The sequence below is a fragment of the Saimiri boliviensis genome, chromosome 6 (assembly GCF_048565385.1).
Source record: "Saimiri boliviensis isolate mSaiBol1 chromosome 6, mSaiBol1.pri, whole genome shotgun sequence".
In the NCBI taxonomy this organism is placed as follows: domain Eukaryota; kingdom Metazoa; phylum Chordata; class Mammalia; order Primates; family Cebidae; genus Saimiri; species Saimiri boliviensis.
The window spans coordinates 70,869,553-70,886,130 of NC_133454.1; the positions used below are offsets into that span (position 1 = coordinate 70,869,553).

At 41.8% G+C, this 16,578-nt stretch overlaps 1 protein-coding gene across 2 annotated transcripts in view; it reads right to left on the bottom strand.

The window, feature by feature from the left end:
• RNF169 (ring finger protein 169) overlaps positions 1–16,062 on the bottom strand; it is a 99,214-nt gene extending 83,152 nt beyond the window's left edge. Inside the window, exon 1 of one of the 2 annotated variants that reach the window (XM_003923852.4) lies at positions 15,534–16,062. In XM_003923852.4, coding sequence (XP_003923901.2) covers positions 15,534–16,038 — 505 coding nt within the window. In that variant the 5' untranslated portion in view covers positions 16,039–16,062. Of the gene's footprint in view, positions 15,451–15,533 lie in introns of those variants that run through there. The other variant, XM_074400928.1, reaches the window with a different exon arrangement.
• Positions 16,063–16,578: the final 516 nt, after the last annotated feature.

Consider the following 16,578-nt stretch of genomic DNA (forward strand, 5'->3'; position numbering starts at 1 on the left):
GGCCTTTTCTTTGTCCTACCACATTACCAAAACTGTTTTTGTTTGCTTGTTTGTTTGAGACAGAGTTTCACTCTTGGTGCCCAGGATGGAGTGCGATAGCGCAATCTCAGCTCACTGCAACCTCTGGTTCAAGCAATCCTCCTGCCTCAGCCTTGCAAGTAGCTGGGATTACCAGCACCCGCCACCACGCCCGGCTAATTTTTTATATTTTTAGTCGAGATGGGGTTTCACTATGTTGGCCAGGCTGGTCTCGAACTCTTGACCTCAGGTGATCCATCCGCCTCAGCCTCCCAAAGTTGTGGGATTACAGGCATGAGCCACCACGCCCAGCCCAAAACTGCTCTAAATAAAGTCACCAAGAAAGACTTCCAAGGTTCCCCAAGGGAGGTATACAAACATAACACAAAAGAGTTCAATGGATAAGTTGAATCTGACATACAAATGGAATCTTTACTTAGCCTAAGAACTAAGCATCTTTAAAATTAAAATATCTAATACTAGCCTTATTTATCAACCTTGGATAAATTGGCTCAGCTTCAGCCTTTTTTTGTTTGTTTGAAACAGGGTCTCACTCTGTCACCTAGGCTGGAGTGCAGTGGTATGATCTCGGCTCACTGTAGCCTCAACCTCCTGGGTTCAAGCAATCCTGCTGCTTCAGCCTCCTGAGTAGCTGGGATTACAGGTGTGTGCCACCATGCTTGGCTAATTTTTTTTGGATTTTTAGTAGAGACAGGGTTTCACCATGCTGGCCAGGCTGGTCTCGAACTCCTGGCCTCAAGTGATCTGCCTGCCTCAGCCTCCCAAAGTGCTGGAATTACAGGCATGAGCAACCACACCTGGACAGCTTCAGCTTCTTAACATTCTTTCACAGAGGTTTGTGTTTTATTCATCTTTGTATCCCTAAAACCTGGCAGAATGCTTGGCATACAATATGTAGTATGTGCTCCGTAAGGGTGTACAAAATGAATGACTGCATGTAATAACAGCTATTGATTAGGTATTTACTTTCTATAAGCACTTTACACATATCATTTCATTTAATCTTCACAACTCTGCAAAATAGCTACTACTATCCTCACACTAAAAAGGAAGAAATTTAGGTATACAGATTTTTTTTTTTCTTTTAGGTACACAGATTTAAGAAGCTTGCCCAAAGCCACACAGCTACTAAGTGGTAGAACCAGTATGCAAACTCAGATCCACTAACTTCCAATCCTGTGTCATTTCTAGAATGCTATTTAGGATGCAAAACGTTGTTACACTGAAGTGTTTAGTGAAAAATTTTATCTATCCTGCAGGCATTTTACAACCCTTCTGACCTCATCAGAAAAGTAAACACGAAAGAATATTATTGTATCTGGGATTCAGTAGGTGAAACACCCAGGCAAGCTTGAGAAGAAAACTGGCCTGGTGGTGCATTTGCAGAAATGATCATCTTTCTCCCTCCTTTCATTCATATTAGCTTATACTACCATACAATTATCACCTTACTTTATAATATCCTAAGTGCTATCATCAAGTCATCTAAGCTGATAAATAAATCTAAGAGGGTTTAGAGAGGCATTAGAGAAAGAAATGCAACAGGACAGTAAATCTCAGTCCATGAATTGACCGGATTGGTGTTAAAAATTGACTAGTTGAGAAATTCTGAACTGAGGCTACAATAGTCATTTACTGCACAAATATTTATGAACCTACTATATGCCAGGTACTGCAGCACCACAGGAATCTAGGACATCCTTCCCAAATCCTCTCCCAGGTCTCAGCATTTCAGGCCAAATCTCCTTGTCACCAAAAGCTCATTTTAACTTCTTAGAAAGTACAAAAACCATGTAATTTTTCATTAGCAAATGTGATAAAATACTTATATGACTAGATTCCCAAACCAATATATATCTCTTTTGACAGTACATCTCCATTACAGATTAAATATGTCTATTGTCACTAACATTTACTGATGGCATATTGTAGACTATTAGAACCTAGCCAATAGCTTTGGAACTTTTAACACAATACACGGTAAGAAATACATTTTACATCACTCCCCAGATCATGATCAAACGCATGTAAAACCGAAACAAATAGTTCATTATGCTAATATCTATCCTATTCCTTTAAAAAAAAAAAACTCTGCTAACCTTATCCCATTAATCTTGATTTTACTGTTTAAATATCACTATGAAGCACTTAATATTGATTATCTTATTTACACCTTACAACAATCCTTTGAGGTTGTTACCATTATCATCTCCACTTACAAATATGAAAGCTGAGGCTCAGAAAAGCTAAACACTCTACTCAAGGTCAAAAAAACTACCTAAGTAAGCAAGGGAGAATTTAAACCAGGCAGTTGGCTATGCAACTCATAGGATAAAAAAAGAGCTTTACAGTATAGGGCCCAGCAGAGCTCAATACATAAAGTTAAAAAACAAAACAAAACAAAACAAAAAAACACAGCCTCCCTAGTAAATTATCATTTACCAAAGGATTAAGTGCCAGGCACTGTGCTAGGGCATATTCTTATTTAAGCCTTATTTAAGCCTTACAACAACCCTGTGTGGTTGTAGTATTTACTTTTTACAAACCAGAAAACTGAAACCTCTCAAAGATGTTAAGTAGCTTTGTCAGGGTCAATGAGAAAAAGGCGGCAGAAATGAAATTCAAATCCAGATTTTGATTTCAAAATCACTTCCCTTCCCTAAAATACATAACCTGCATAAATAAAAGTGATTTTTTTTTTCATGAGATGGAGTTTCACTGTTGTTACCCAGACTGGAGTACAATGGCACGATCTCGGCTCACCGCAACTTCCACCTCCTGGGTTCAAGCAATTCTCCTGCCTCAGCCTCCTGAGTAGCTGGGATTACAGGCACACGCCACCATGCCCAGCTAATTTTTGTATTTTTAGTAGAGACGGGGTTTCACCATGTTGACCAGAATGGTCTCCATCTCTTGACCTCGTGATCCACCCACCTCGGTCTCCCAAAGTGCTGGGTTTATAGGCGTGAGTCACCACGCCCGGCCTGATAAAAGTGATTTTTAAAAAAGAAACATCTTTCCCTTAGTAAAGGAATCATTCACAGAACTAATTCAAGTTACACCAAGAAAATTAAAGCTTTCTCTATTTTCCAGACTAGTTTAGACATTACAGAGGCATTTTCCACAATGCTGAATACAGACTTGAATATCCCTTATCTGAAATGTTGGGGACCATCAGTGTTTCAGACTTTTTTTGGATTTTGTAATATTTGTATATATACGATGAGTTATCTGAAGGATGGAAACCAAGTCTAAATATGAAATTGATTTATGTTTTCTTGTTTTAAATTGTTTTATAGGAAAAGGGTCTCAATGTTGCCCAACCTGGTCTCAAACTCCTGGCCTCAAGCAATCCTACCTCGGCCTCCCAAAGTATTGGGAACACAAGCATAAGCCACCACGCCCAGCCCATTTATGTTTCATATACACCTTACATACACAACCTGGAGGTAATTTTATACATTTTATTTTTTTCTAGAGACAAAATCTTGCCGTTACCAAGGCTGGACTGTAGTGATGCAATCATAGCTCTCTGCAGTCCCAAATTCTTGGTCTCAAGCAATGCTCCCACCTTAGCCTCCTGAGTAGCTGGGACTACAGTGTGCACCCCAACAAACCTGAATAATTTTTTCTTTTTTTTTTTTTTTTTTTTTTTTGGTAGAGACAAGGGTCTCCTTATATTGGCCAGTTTGGCCAGGCTGGTCTTGAACTTCTGGTCTCAAGTGATCACCTCATCTTAGCCTCCAGAGTAGCTGAGATTACAGGCACAAGCCACTGCAACCAGCTAATAACTAAAATAGTTTTGTGCATAAAACAAAGTCTGTGTTAATACTTATACGTAGAATTTTCCACTTGTCACGTCATGTCAGCACTTACAGTTTCAGATTCTGGCATATTATGGATTTCAGATTTTCAGATTAGAGATGCTCAATCTGTAGTAGACAGAGCCAAAGACTCAAAAGCAAAGTCCAAAATTACATAAAACTAGCCCAGATCTACTTTAAGTGATGGCAAAAGCACTACTACAACTAGTGTTTCCTCAACAAGTAACCTTAATGTTAGCATGAGTAAGTATCAAAAATGCACATGAAGGCCAGGCACAGTGGTTCACGCCTGTAATCCTAGCAATTTGAGAGGCTAAGGCGAGCAGATCACCTGAGGTCAAGAGTTCGAGACCAGCCTGGTCAATGTGGTAAAACTCCGTCTCTCCTAAAAATACAAAAATTAGGCAGGCATGGGGCACACGCCTGCAACCCCAGCTACTCAGGAGATTAAAGCAGGAGAATCACTTGAACCCAGAAGGCGGAGGCTGTAGTAAGCCAAGATCATGCCATTGCACTCCAGCCTGAGTGACAGTGTGAGACTTCATCTCAAAAAAAAAAAAAAGAAAGAAAATTTCACGTGGTAGTGTGCAAAAACAGGAAGAAATAATTGGTAAAAGAAACCTGCAATTGTAATGTTAAAGGGTACTAACATAACTGATTTATTATAGAATTCTGTTATTCCTAGTCATTTATCTAATGAAAACACACTAGCCATGATGCAAAGTACTGTGTAACACAGGAAATAAACATATTCATGTATATTATTCATGGAGGAACCACAAGCAGTTATTTTGAAAAAAATAAATAAATAAAGCTACTGGTAGATATGTTTAGATGCCAGTAACCATGTATCCCCACAATTTAACAATTTGGGGGATATCTTTCATACCTACAGCTAAAATGAGCAAATTGCTTCAGTAATGCTAGGCCTGGCCTCTACCTTCTCCTATGAATTATAATTCTTCTATCTATGACCTGCTTTCTACCAAGATGAGATAAATACTTCCAGCCCCTGGAAAAGCTACTGGCAACTTAAAAGCAAACTAGTAGCTTACTGTTCCTACAGTACACGTCAAAAAAGAAATATGATGGCTATTGCTTAGATCAGGCGTCACCAAACTAGGGCCCGCGGGCCGCATGCGGCCCCCTGAGGCCATTTATCCGGCCACCCACAGCACTTCAGGAAGGGGCACCTCTTTCATTGGTGGTCAGTGAGAGGAGCACAGTATGTGGCAGCCCTCCAACGGTCTGAGGGACAGTGAACTGGCCCCCTGTGTAAAAAGTTTGGGGATGCCTGGCTTAGATTCTCAAGTTCTGCCCAAAGCCCAGGATTGGGCTCTCCAAAAGTACCTTGAATTCAAATTCTGAATAAAATCTGTTCTGTTGTTGGTTCTGTACAATTGTACTTTCCCTTTTTCATGAACTCTATTTCCTTCCTTTCATTATCAAACTGTGAAACCGTAGTCTAAAACCAGGCACGGTGGCCCACACCTGTTAATCCCAGCACTCTGAGAGACCAAGGAAGGAGGATTGCTTGAACCCAGGAGGTTCAAGATCAGCCTGTGCAACATGGTGAGACTACAGCACTAAAAATACAAAAAAATTAGCTGGGTGTGGTGGCACATGCCTGTAGTCCCAGCTACTCTGGAAGTGGGACAATTGCGTGAGCCATGATTTCACCACTGAACTCCAGATTGGATGACAGAGGGAGACCCTGTTCGGGGGTACAGCGGGGAGTCGAATCTATATTGGCAGATTATTTCTTCATTTCTCACTCAACCTACTGAAATGATTCCTATTTTTTTTGTACTTTTACTTCTATAAACGGCATCAAAGGACACATATCCTTTTGCAACTTTTCCTTTTGCAAATATTTCTCCAGATTTATCCATGTTGATATATAAATACCCAGTTCATTCATTGTAACAGCTGTAGAAACTAATTTATCCCTTCTCCTATCAAAGACAACTGTTACTACATTTTCCAGTACTACAGTGCTGTAATGTGAGCATCATTGTATATGTGCATATGTACACAAGAGTTTCACTATAACAGACACCTATTAAAAGCATTTCTGCGTAGCAAGGAATCTCTCTTCGGCCTTACTAGATATGACCAAACTTCTCTCCATCATGGTTGTATGGCAACTTATACTCCTCCAGCAGTATATAGGCGCCCATTAATCATAATTAATCAATCACAAATTATAGCAGTCTGATGGCATCTCATCATTGGTTTAATTTGCATTTCCCTGATTGCTAATGTTGTTGAGTATCATTCCAGATGTTTACCGACCTTTCAGTTTCCCTCTTCTATGAAATGCCTATTCAAATCCTCTCACCATTTTTCTAATAAGGTATCTGTCATAATGATTTGTGGTTCATATATTTTGGATACCAATCTTTTGTCAGTTATTTCCCTGCAAATATCTTCTCCCAGCCTCTGGCTGCTCTTCTTAATCTCTTTTTCTCCTTTGGTGTGTTTGTCTTCTGTCTCTTTTGAGACAGGGTCTCATTTCTGTCACCCAGGCTAGAGTGCTCACTGTAGCCTGAAATTCCTGGGCTCAAAGTATCCTTCCACCTCAGCCTCCTGAATAGCTGGGTCTACAGGCATGCCCTACCATGCCTGCCTACATTTTTATATTTTTTTTGTAGAGACAAGGTCTCCCTATGTTGCCCAGGCTGGTGCTGAACTCCTAGGACGCAAGCAATCCTCCCACCTCAACCTCCTAAAATGCTGGGATTACAGGCATGAGCCACAATGCCCAGTCCAATTTTTAATTTTAATGTGGTCAAATTATCAATCTCTTCTATGTTTTGTGTGTGTTTGAAAGTCCTTCACTACTCCGTTTTCCTAGAGACACTCCTAGCATTTTCCATGTTTTACAGTTTGACCTTTAATCCACTTACAAATTTGTTTTTTTGAGACGAAGTCAAGTTGTCACCCAGACTAGAATGCAGTGGCGTGATCACAGCTCACTATAGCCTTCACCTCCCAGGTTCAACCAAATCTCCCTCAGCCTCCTGAGTAGCTGGGACTATAGGCATGTGCCACCACACCTGACTAACTTTTGTATTTTTAGTAGAGATGGAGTTTCACCATGTTGGCCAGGCTGGTCTCAAACTCCTGACCTCAAGTGATCCTCCCATCTCACCGTCCCAAAGTGCTGGGATTACAGGTGTGAGCCATCATGCCCAGTTCTACAAATAATTTTTTGTATATGGTGTTAAAGATCTATTTTTTTATTTTCTATAAGACTAGCTAACTATCCAGGACAAGTAAAAATGACACCTTTACCCAATGATTTGTAATGGCCAACCATTATCCACCAAATTCAAATATATATGAGGGCATGTTTCTATGCTCTTTCATTTTAACATTACTTATTCAACTACCCTAATACCAATACCTGTCTTAATTAATAGAGCTTCAAAAGCTTGATATTTGAGAAAGCAAATCTACCCATCATGTTCTTCAAAACGGTCTTGACTATTTTTGGCCACTAATCATCCTTACTGACAAATTCCACTTTAAAAACAAATACAGTGGCTAGGCACAGTGGCTCACACCTGTAATCTCAACACTTTGAGACTCAAGAATAGAAAATATGAATAGAAATGTAACTAATTAGCAAAAAGTAAAATCTACCCACTAAGTAATACCACTACATGGACACAATCAACAAAATCCAGAATCCTCATGTCTATGTCCCACTTTATGAATCTGTCTTCATCTGTGTAAACTACTGTTTAACTTATTTACTGAGATTTTTAACCCCAATGACTATACTTTTCACTATGTTTCATTCTTTTTCAAATGTGTCTGTTTCATAATGTTTTATTCATTTCTTGGGATGTCAATTCTTTAAAGTCTTTAGTCACTTAAAATATGCTAATTTAAATTATATCTCAAATTGTCACTCTATCATCTCAGTTCTCAGAGCTATAATCCTCCTGCTTGTTCTATCTGCTGACTCTCATTTGTGGTAGAAAGCCACTTCCTCGTGTGTCATCATTTTTAATCACAAGTTCACCTTTAGTTGGGCTTACTTATTCTGTAAGAATCCTTTTGGTCTGAGGTATGGTTGTACCTCTCAGAGTCTTGTTTTTCCTGTCTCCAGGTGACCCAGGTGTATCACTAGCTTAAAGCCTGGTTTTATATTAATTTCTGAGCCATATAATATAAACCCAGATCCCAAATGTAAGCAAAGCATAGATCTTGTGCTTCAATTTCTCAGGCAAACTTTTTTCATTTTCTCTCTGCATAGAGCCCAAGCAAATGAAAACAAGATTTCTTGTCGTCTCCTTGCGTAATAGGAAAGATTTTTTTGTAGCCCACCCTTTCACCTAGACTGCAGCACATCAAAAATCTCAGGTTTATGCAGCAATCTTAGTTCTGGTTCCTTTTTGCATATGGTTAAAACTCAATCTGCTAGGAAGAGAAGACCTAAAATAAGTGAAGAGTGAAGGAGTGAGGGTATCACACTCCTTCACTCTGCTCCAGGGTAATAGAGCATAGGTTCAAGGGCTTACAGTTTTGGTTTTTAGTTCCATTTTTGTTTTTGGAAACTGGAGATTTTCTTATCTTCCCTGTATATTCAAGAATGCATTTAAAAGAATTGTGGTTCTTTATTATGCACCTTTTCTGAATATTTGTGTCAGGTGTTTTAGCCATCTTACTAAAAAGAGAATTTGGGCTCTCCAATCCATTTGCTACAACACTCCCATAGGAGTGATCTCTCTAGAGTTCAAAGATGAATTCCTCTTTGAAACTCTTCAGTGGACCTCATTACTTAGCATGCACTCGAAGTCCACTATTACCTAGCAACTGCCCATTTCTGCAGTCCTACATGCTTCCACTCTCCCACATGCACTCTGTACTCTAACCACTCCTGCTTACAATCCCGAGAATGCTCCTTATTTCATGCTCCCATGCCTTTAAATGTACTGATTTCCCTCTTTCATCTTTATTCTGACCTCATCCACCTAATGAATACTCATGGTCAAATGTCTGGCATTCACTGAAGCCATTTCTGATCCATCTAAACTAGAGCATCTTCTTTGTGAAAATACCTACCATTTGTTGAGCTGGCTCTTTATATGCCAAGCATCATAATAATTCACTTAGTCTTTAAAGACAACCTTATGATTTTAATACTATTACTATTCCCATTTTCCAAATGAAGAAACTAAGATACAGAGTGTCCAATAACACACAGCTATAAATGGCAAAGCTAGAATTTGAACCCAGGTAATCTGTCTCCAGATTTTCCTCTATTAATATATACCATATTGCCTTCTACAATTATATCTTGCATGACAGCTATTATAATACTTATTATACCACATTTCAGTTGTGTATTTACACCCCAATCTTCCCAACTACACTTTGAGACAGAACCATGCATCACCTCTATTTGCAGCTTTAGTGCCTAGGTACAGCACACAGAAGACCCTCAAATCATTACTAAATTAATGAATGACTGAAGTTAACACTGCGATAGCCAATGCTTTAGTCAAAACCCTCTTCATTGCTTGCCTAAACTACTAAAACTACTAAAACAGTCCCCTAACGACTCCCCGCCTCCAGTTTCTACTCACATCTTTCCTCTCCCAACCTACATATATTATCTTTCTGAAGCACATTATGTCATTCCACCACTTAAAAATCTTTAAGAGTGCCACACTGTCTATAGGATAAAGTCCAAAATTCTTTTAGCCTAACACACAATGGCCTTCATAATGAGACTGCCTCTGTCTCTTCTCTATTTCCCCACTCCAGTCCACATTCCACCTATATTTAGCATCTTGCCAGTGAACATCCCAAGTGCCTACAAGTGCCTTTGCACATGCGGGCTCTTCTACCTAGAATGGACATCCCCTCCTTCCTCACCTAGTGAATTGCTACTCTTTCTTCAACATACAATTCAAATGCCTTCCTCAGGTTTCCTGCAAATTGTTAGCCCATTCCTCTACTCTGCTAGCCTTGTCTGTTTACCTCACTTAACATTGTGCTGTTATTTGAATGTTTCCCCAACCACACTGTGAAGTCTTAAAGAAAAGGTACCATGTCTCATTCCTTTTTTTATTGCATCATCTTGCACAAACTGTACCCCCCAAAATGCTCACTGAATTAGTGGAACGAAACTTAACAAACATATCCTACATCAGACACTCAAGCAAACTCAGATATAAATTAATTCAAGGCAGCAACTCTTTCAGGATTAGCTAGAAGTTAGGGAATGGAAATATGAATAAACAAATACCTCCTAAATTCCTGCTGCTCAATCCTGAAGTCTATATATTGGAGCTATTCCTCACTAGTAACTAATGTTTAGTTGGGAGAGTGCATGTAATCTCATCAAGAACTTTAAAAAACATCTAAGCACAAGGCGAATGTTTCCTGTATTGGTATAACACATAAGGACACTCTCAAATTCTCAGATATGTCATTAAGGATAAAGAAATGAGTCATTCTACACTAAAACAAATCCTTATAGACTAGGGAATTCCTGTCCTCTGACACTACAATCACATGGTTTCATTATTCATTAGTCCTAAATGTAATTTAGGCCGCACACATAGCAAACATTGTCTGCCAACTGAGTAAAAAACCAGAACTACTTGCTTTTCACATAAAGGGGAAATTTTTTTAATGCATAAATGTTAACCCTAAGTGAACAGGGAAGTTGAGATGGGATGAGAAGGGGTAAGTGAGGCACTAGTCAGTTGTTTTTATCTATTCAGCTTTCGTGTTTTGTTTCTCAGTTTCCACTCTGTTGCCCAGGTTGGAGTTCAGCGGCGCAATCTGCTCTCGGATTACTGCAATCTCCCGCCTCCCAGATTCAAGTGAATCTCCTGTCTCAGCCTCCCCTCAGCAGCTGGGACTACAGGTGTGCACCACCACACCCGGCTCATTTTTGTATTTTTAGTAGAGATGGGGTTTCCCCATGTTGGCCAGGCTGGTCTTGAACTTCTAGGCACAAGTGATCTGCCCACCTCTGCCTCCCAAAGTGCTGAGATTACAGATGTGAGCCTGGTCTATCATTCAATTTCTGAAAAGCACTTTTAACACCACAAAGAGAAAAAAAATTAAACTGCCAATTTAAAAGATTCACCAGCCTTTGTCTGTCTAGCTTTTTCCTTCAGTCATTACCCACAGCAGAAGAAAAAGAATGTCCTAAAAAGTAAAAAAGTCTTGGTTTCAAATTCAAAAGCAGTATGATTTGGAATAATTATCCTCGATTTCAAATAGACTAAATGAATTCTTAAAATTCATTAATCATTTTTAAATGAAGCTTAAGTATAGCTGCAATGTATATTTCAAACTCTACCTATGTAAGCTTATATGAAGTATGTTTTTTAAATCAACAGATCAGGAATGTCTCTAAATTTTAGAAAATAAGCTCCATGAGAGAAAAATCTTTAATATTTCATTCACTGATGTTTCCCAAAGACCTGGCACAGAGTAGGTACTTATTACATAATTCCTGAATATTGCTCAAAATGGTCCAAATATTTAATATGTCAATATATACAATGAGCTGCAGATCCTCAAAGAATATGAAGTCTGAGTTCATTTTGAAATGATCACTGACATAGCCTTTACACACAGTTTCACAAATCAATAAGAACTGATACTATATCCAAAAGCAAAACTGTTAAGACACTTTTTCCATAGACAAAGCAATTCCTAAAAAGGCACTGGACTTCAACAAAATAAAAAAAAATTAAGAACTTCACTTAAATACCAATACGTTTACTACAAAATTTCATTTCCAGCAGGCCTGACATTTCCTTTATCAATCGACCTAACTATGCGATAAGAATACAATAAGCAATGTATCTCCAAATATTACTAAAATTCCTATTAGGCTGGCACAAAAGTAATTGCAGTTTTTGCCATTGAAAGTAACAGGAAAAACCATAATTACTTTTGTGTCAACCTAGTAATTCTGTTGCTGTTTCCACTCAGAAAAGCACAATGTAAATATTTATAAAACTGGTATTATTCGTTTTCTTTATTAAAGCTATTAGGAACATTTCACTGTGAATTAGGCTGTTTCTGTTGACTCTTTTTAATCTACTATTAACTCATGTAAACCCTTACTTTCTTATCTGTTCTGAGCCTTAGTTTTCTCTTCTGTAGAATGAGAGATGTAGATTAAAACAATGGTTCAGATTCTGGTGAAAGCTACTGGTGACTTCTCCATAAAAATGCACATACACATTTACATAACAATTTTATAAACAATTATCTATAATAGCAAAAGACAGGAAACAAACAAAATGTACATCAAGAGGTGGTTAAGTAAATTATGTTCCATCCATTCAGTAAAATTCCATAAAACATACTGCTATGGACTCTGATAATGTATTGTTAAACCAAAAACAAACAAACAAACAAACAAACAAAAGCAAGTTACAAGGCCGGGCACGGTGGCTCAAGCCTGTAATCCCAGCACTTTGGGAGGCTGAGGCGGGTGGATCACGAGGTCAAGAGATCGAGACCATCCTGGTCAACAAGGTGAAAACCCGTCTCTACTCAAAATACGAAAAATTAGCTGGGCATGGTGGCACGTGCCTGTAATCCCAGCTACTCGGGAGGCTGCGGCAGGAGAATTGCCTGAACCCAGGAGGCGGAGGTTGCGGTGAGCTGAGATCGCACCATTGCACCCCAGCCTGGGTAGTGTACTTGAACTTTCATGTAGCTCCATAAACTGTGGAAGAATAAACAAAAATCTTTTTTTTTTGCTTTGAGACAGAGTCTTGCTCTGTTGCCCAGGCTGGAGTGCAGTGGCATGATCTCAGATCATGGCAGCCTCCGCCTCCCAGGTTCAAGCGATTCTCCTGCCTCAGCCTCCCCAGTAGCTGAAACTACAGGCATGCACCACCACACCCAGCTAATTTTTGTATTTTTAGGAGAGACAACGTTTCACCATGTTAGGCAGGCTGGTCTTGAACTCCTGACTTCAATAATCCACCCACTCTGGCCTCCCAAAGTGCTGGATTTACAGACATGAGCCACCGTGCCCAGCCCAAGAATCTTTGATGGGAGTGAGAAGTAAGAGGTAAGAGGCAATTTTTTTGTTTGTTTTAGATGGAGTCTTGCTCTGTCGCCAGGCTAGAGTACAGTGGCATGATCTTGGCTCACTGCAACCTCCGTCTCCCAGGTTCAAGTGATACTCCAGGCTCAGCCTCCCCAGTAGCTGGGACTACAGGTGCACGCCACCACACCGGCTAATTTTTGTGTTTTTAGTAGAGACAAGGTTTCACCATGTTGGCCAGTATGGTCTCCACCTCCTGACCTCAGGATCAGCCCCGCTCAGCCTTCCAAAGTGCTAGGATTACAGGTGTGAGCCACCGCGCCTGGCCAAAGGCAATCTTTTCATTGCATACTTTGCTACATTTTCAGTTGAATCCTGTGAATGCACTACCTATTAAAATTTTTAATTTAAAAATACTATATATAACTTCAAGAGGATCGGATAACCCACTGAAGCTAAAAGATACTTCCTAAGCCTTTTGGCAATATTTTTGTATTCTTCTAAAATTCTTTGGCTGAATAAGCACCTAACTGTAAACACAAAACAATCCAACAACAAGAACATTTAAAAAAACATTTTTCATTATGGTCCTCATATAAACATATAAAATAATTGATGAATACTAAGTGACTCAATAAATTCTAATTTGAAATCTCATTTTAGATAATTTCACTTAATCATTGATACATTTTATGATAAAAACTTCTTCAAGGGAAAAAGTTTGCACAAATCATAACACCAAACTCCCTCTCATGGTTCAAATTCAGACCTGATATTTACGATGGTCTCCAAGCTTAGAAATCAAATGAAAATTTCTATCCTACTTGATCATATAATCAATAGTACTAATAGGGAAACCAGATAAATATTGTCTTATATTTTGACCGTAATCTCAGAATTTAAAGCAAATTAAGTAGCATATGAAACCATCACACCACATCAACAAAATAAAGATGTTTGGGGAGGTTTTCAACCCTGATATGCAGGAATAGGATGGAATTGGGTTTTCATCCTTAGCCAAGTTACTTAACTTCTCTGGACCTCAGTTTCAGCTATAAAATGGAAATAAAAGTACATATCTCATAGGGATGTTGTGAAGCTTAAAAGGAATAACAAGGGCTGAGTGCGGTGGCTCACTCCTGTAATCCCAGAACTTTGGGAGGCAGAGGCGGGAGGATCACTTGACGCCAGGAGTTCGAGACCAGCCTGGCCAACTGGTAAAATCCCAGTCTCTACTAAAATTACAAAATTAACATGGCATGGTGGCATGCGCCTGTGGTCCCAGCTATTCCGGAGGCTAAGGTAGGAGAATCGCTTGAACCTGGGAGGCGGAGGGTGCACCGAGCTGAGAGACTGCGCCTCTGCCCTCCAGCCTGGGCGACAGAGTGAGACTCTGTCTCAAACAAACAAAAAGGAGTAACGAGGAACATAGAAAGTGAAATGCAGGTCCCTCTCAACCCCAGGAATAACAGCCCAAGATCTATCCCAGGGCAGTGACAGGTGTCTCTGGCAGCTTGAATCAGAACAGAGAGTCCACCCTGGAACCTGTGGTTTCTAGAGGCTGCACTTGTATACAAAAGCAATGCCTCTCCCTCCGTACCGAAAATAACACACGGTAGAATTCCAAAAACAGAAGATGCAAATATATGGCCTTTCCTAGTTTACGTTTCCTGAAAAATCTCATTCTCTGTAAACATTTTTTATCAAGCAGAGCTGTAGATGCTATGTTGACTGGGTGTGTCCCCAGAAGAGTCCTAAGTTATAACACAGTCTTGTATTTTAAACAGGGCACTTTCTATCTCAAAGCTCAGAACCAAGGAATAGCAGGCTGCTGGTGTTAAGGGCAAGAAGTTCAGGGCAAGAGTCCTACAACAGACTTTCAACTGCCAGCAAACCAGTAGGAAACCCACACTGCCAAAGAGAAAGAAGCACCCCCTGCCAACCCAATCTTTGTTTCCAAAACTTTCAAACCGAAGCCAGCTTTTTTCTCAGGCACTACTGAACTTAGTAGCAGCAGTATTACAAATATAAACAGCGGTCACTTAATGCTTCCTCACTATGTGCCAAGTTCTGTGCTAGGCATGCATTTTTCAAGATTTATGAAAACGACTGCACATGTGTGCTCCCAACCCACTCTGCTCTCGAGTCTGAAAAGCTCCCTTCACATCCTCATATTCAACCTGTTCCCTAAACTCCGGATACTCCACACCCTTCACTGACCCATTCAGGGCCAGAAGCCACATGTCTCCAAGCAAGATGACCCCCAAACTCTTCATGCAACATCAAACCAAGCATTTCTCTGATCCTCCAAGGCCCCTCCCACTCCCACACACCAATTCCAACCTGCCCCTAACTTGTTCCAACAATTCTGTTTCCCTCCAAACTTCAGACTTACGTAAGGCACGGGGTGCCCTCACCGCCCTCCGCATGCAACGTGCCCATCCTTCACTCTGAAGTTTAAAATTCACAAACACACTGCACCTGGGCAGAGCCCGGGTTCCAACCCCACGGGAACTCTCCACACCCGCCTGAGTAGGGCCCGCGACTCTCCACCCGCTCACCAGGCCGGGCCGGGTCGGGCTCGGCCTAGCTCCGGACCCCAAAGGGAAGTGGGGAGGCTCCACCTGGCTCCGCAGGCGCTGCACGCGGCTCCTGCTCTGGCCTGGGCCCCGCGGCAGCCGCGCCCCCGTCCCGGCGCGGGCGGCAGCGCTCAGGTTGGCCGCGGCGGGCGCGCTCGCCCAGCACCTCCGCGTCGGCCTGGCCGTCGTCGCGGGCCCGACGGCGGGCCCAGCCCGGGCGGCGGGCGCGGCAGCGCGGGCAACCCGGCCCCGCCGCGTCGGCGGCACGTTGGGCGCAGCCTCGGCACAGTGAGTGGCCGCACGGCAGGGCCGCCGCCTCCCCCGGGGGCTCCAAGCACCCGGCGCAGCCCGACTCCTCCGGACGCGGCGGCGGCGGTGGCGGCTGCAGCAACGGCGGCGACAACACCAACAGCGAAGGTCCAGAAGTCGGGCCCGGGGCCCCAGTCTTGGCTGCCGCCATCTCGTCACAGCGGCCCCGTCGTCCCCGCCGACTCAGAGCGGCCGTTGCCGCCGCGGAAGAGGCCCGAGTGCTCGGACCTGCCGCCGCCATCTTGTTTCCCGTTTGAAGGGAGAGTCGGTTGCGAGGGAGAAGAGTGGAGGGCGGGGCCGTGCGCGGCGGGCAGCGCTATCTACATATTCATGAGGGGCGCGGCTACCGGGAGCCCAAAGCGGGTTCTCCCCAGACTTGATTGGCTGGAGGGGACACTTCATTAATATTTACTAGTTATTCTTTATATATGAGATCATCAGCCACACTCCCAAATCCTTGCAGTTTCCTCTCAGTGCACCGAAAGAGGTGAGAACTGAGGGGCTTTATTGGCAATTGTGAGTGATGTTAAACTTTGATACACTCATTTATCCTGCAGTACCTTTATAACTGAGGCGAAAGGGAGCGGGGAGTATAGGAGTTACTCAGAAACCTGCGTTAGTGTTCATTTCCTACGAGGTCCTGCGTGCTTTCCTAAGGCTGGGGGGTAGCTCTGTGGCTGAAACCAGGCCCACCGTGGTAACGAACTGCCGAAAGGGGCAGCATCTTGTCGGTCCTACCTCCTCATGCCCCCTCTCCAGAGCCCTTCCTGAAACTGCCCCC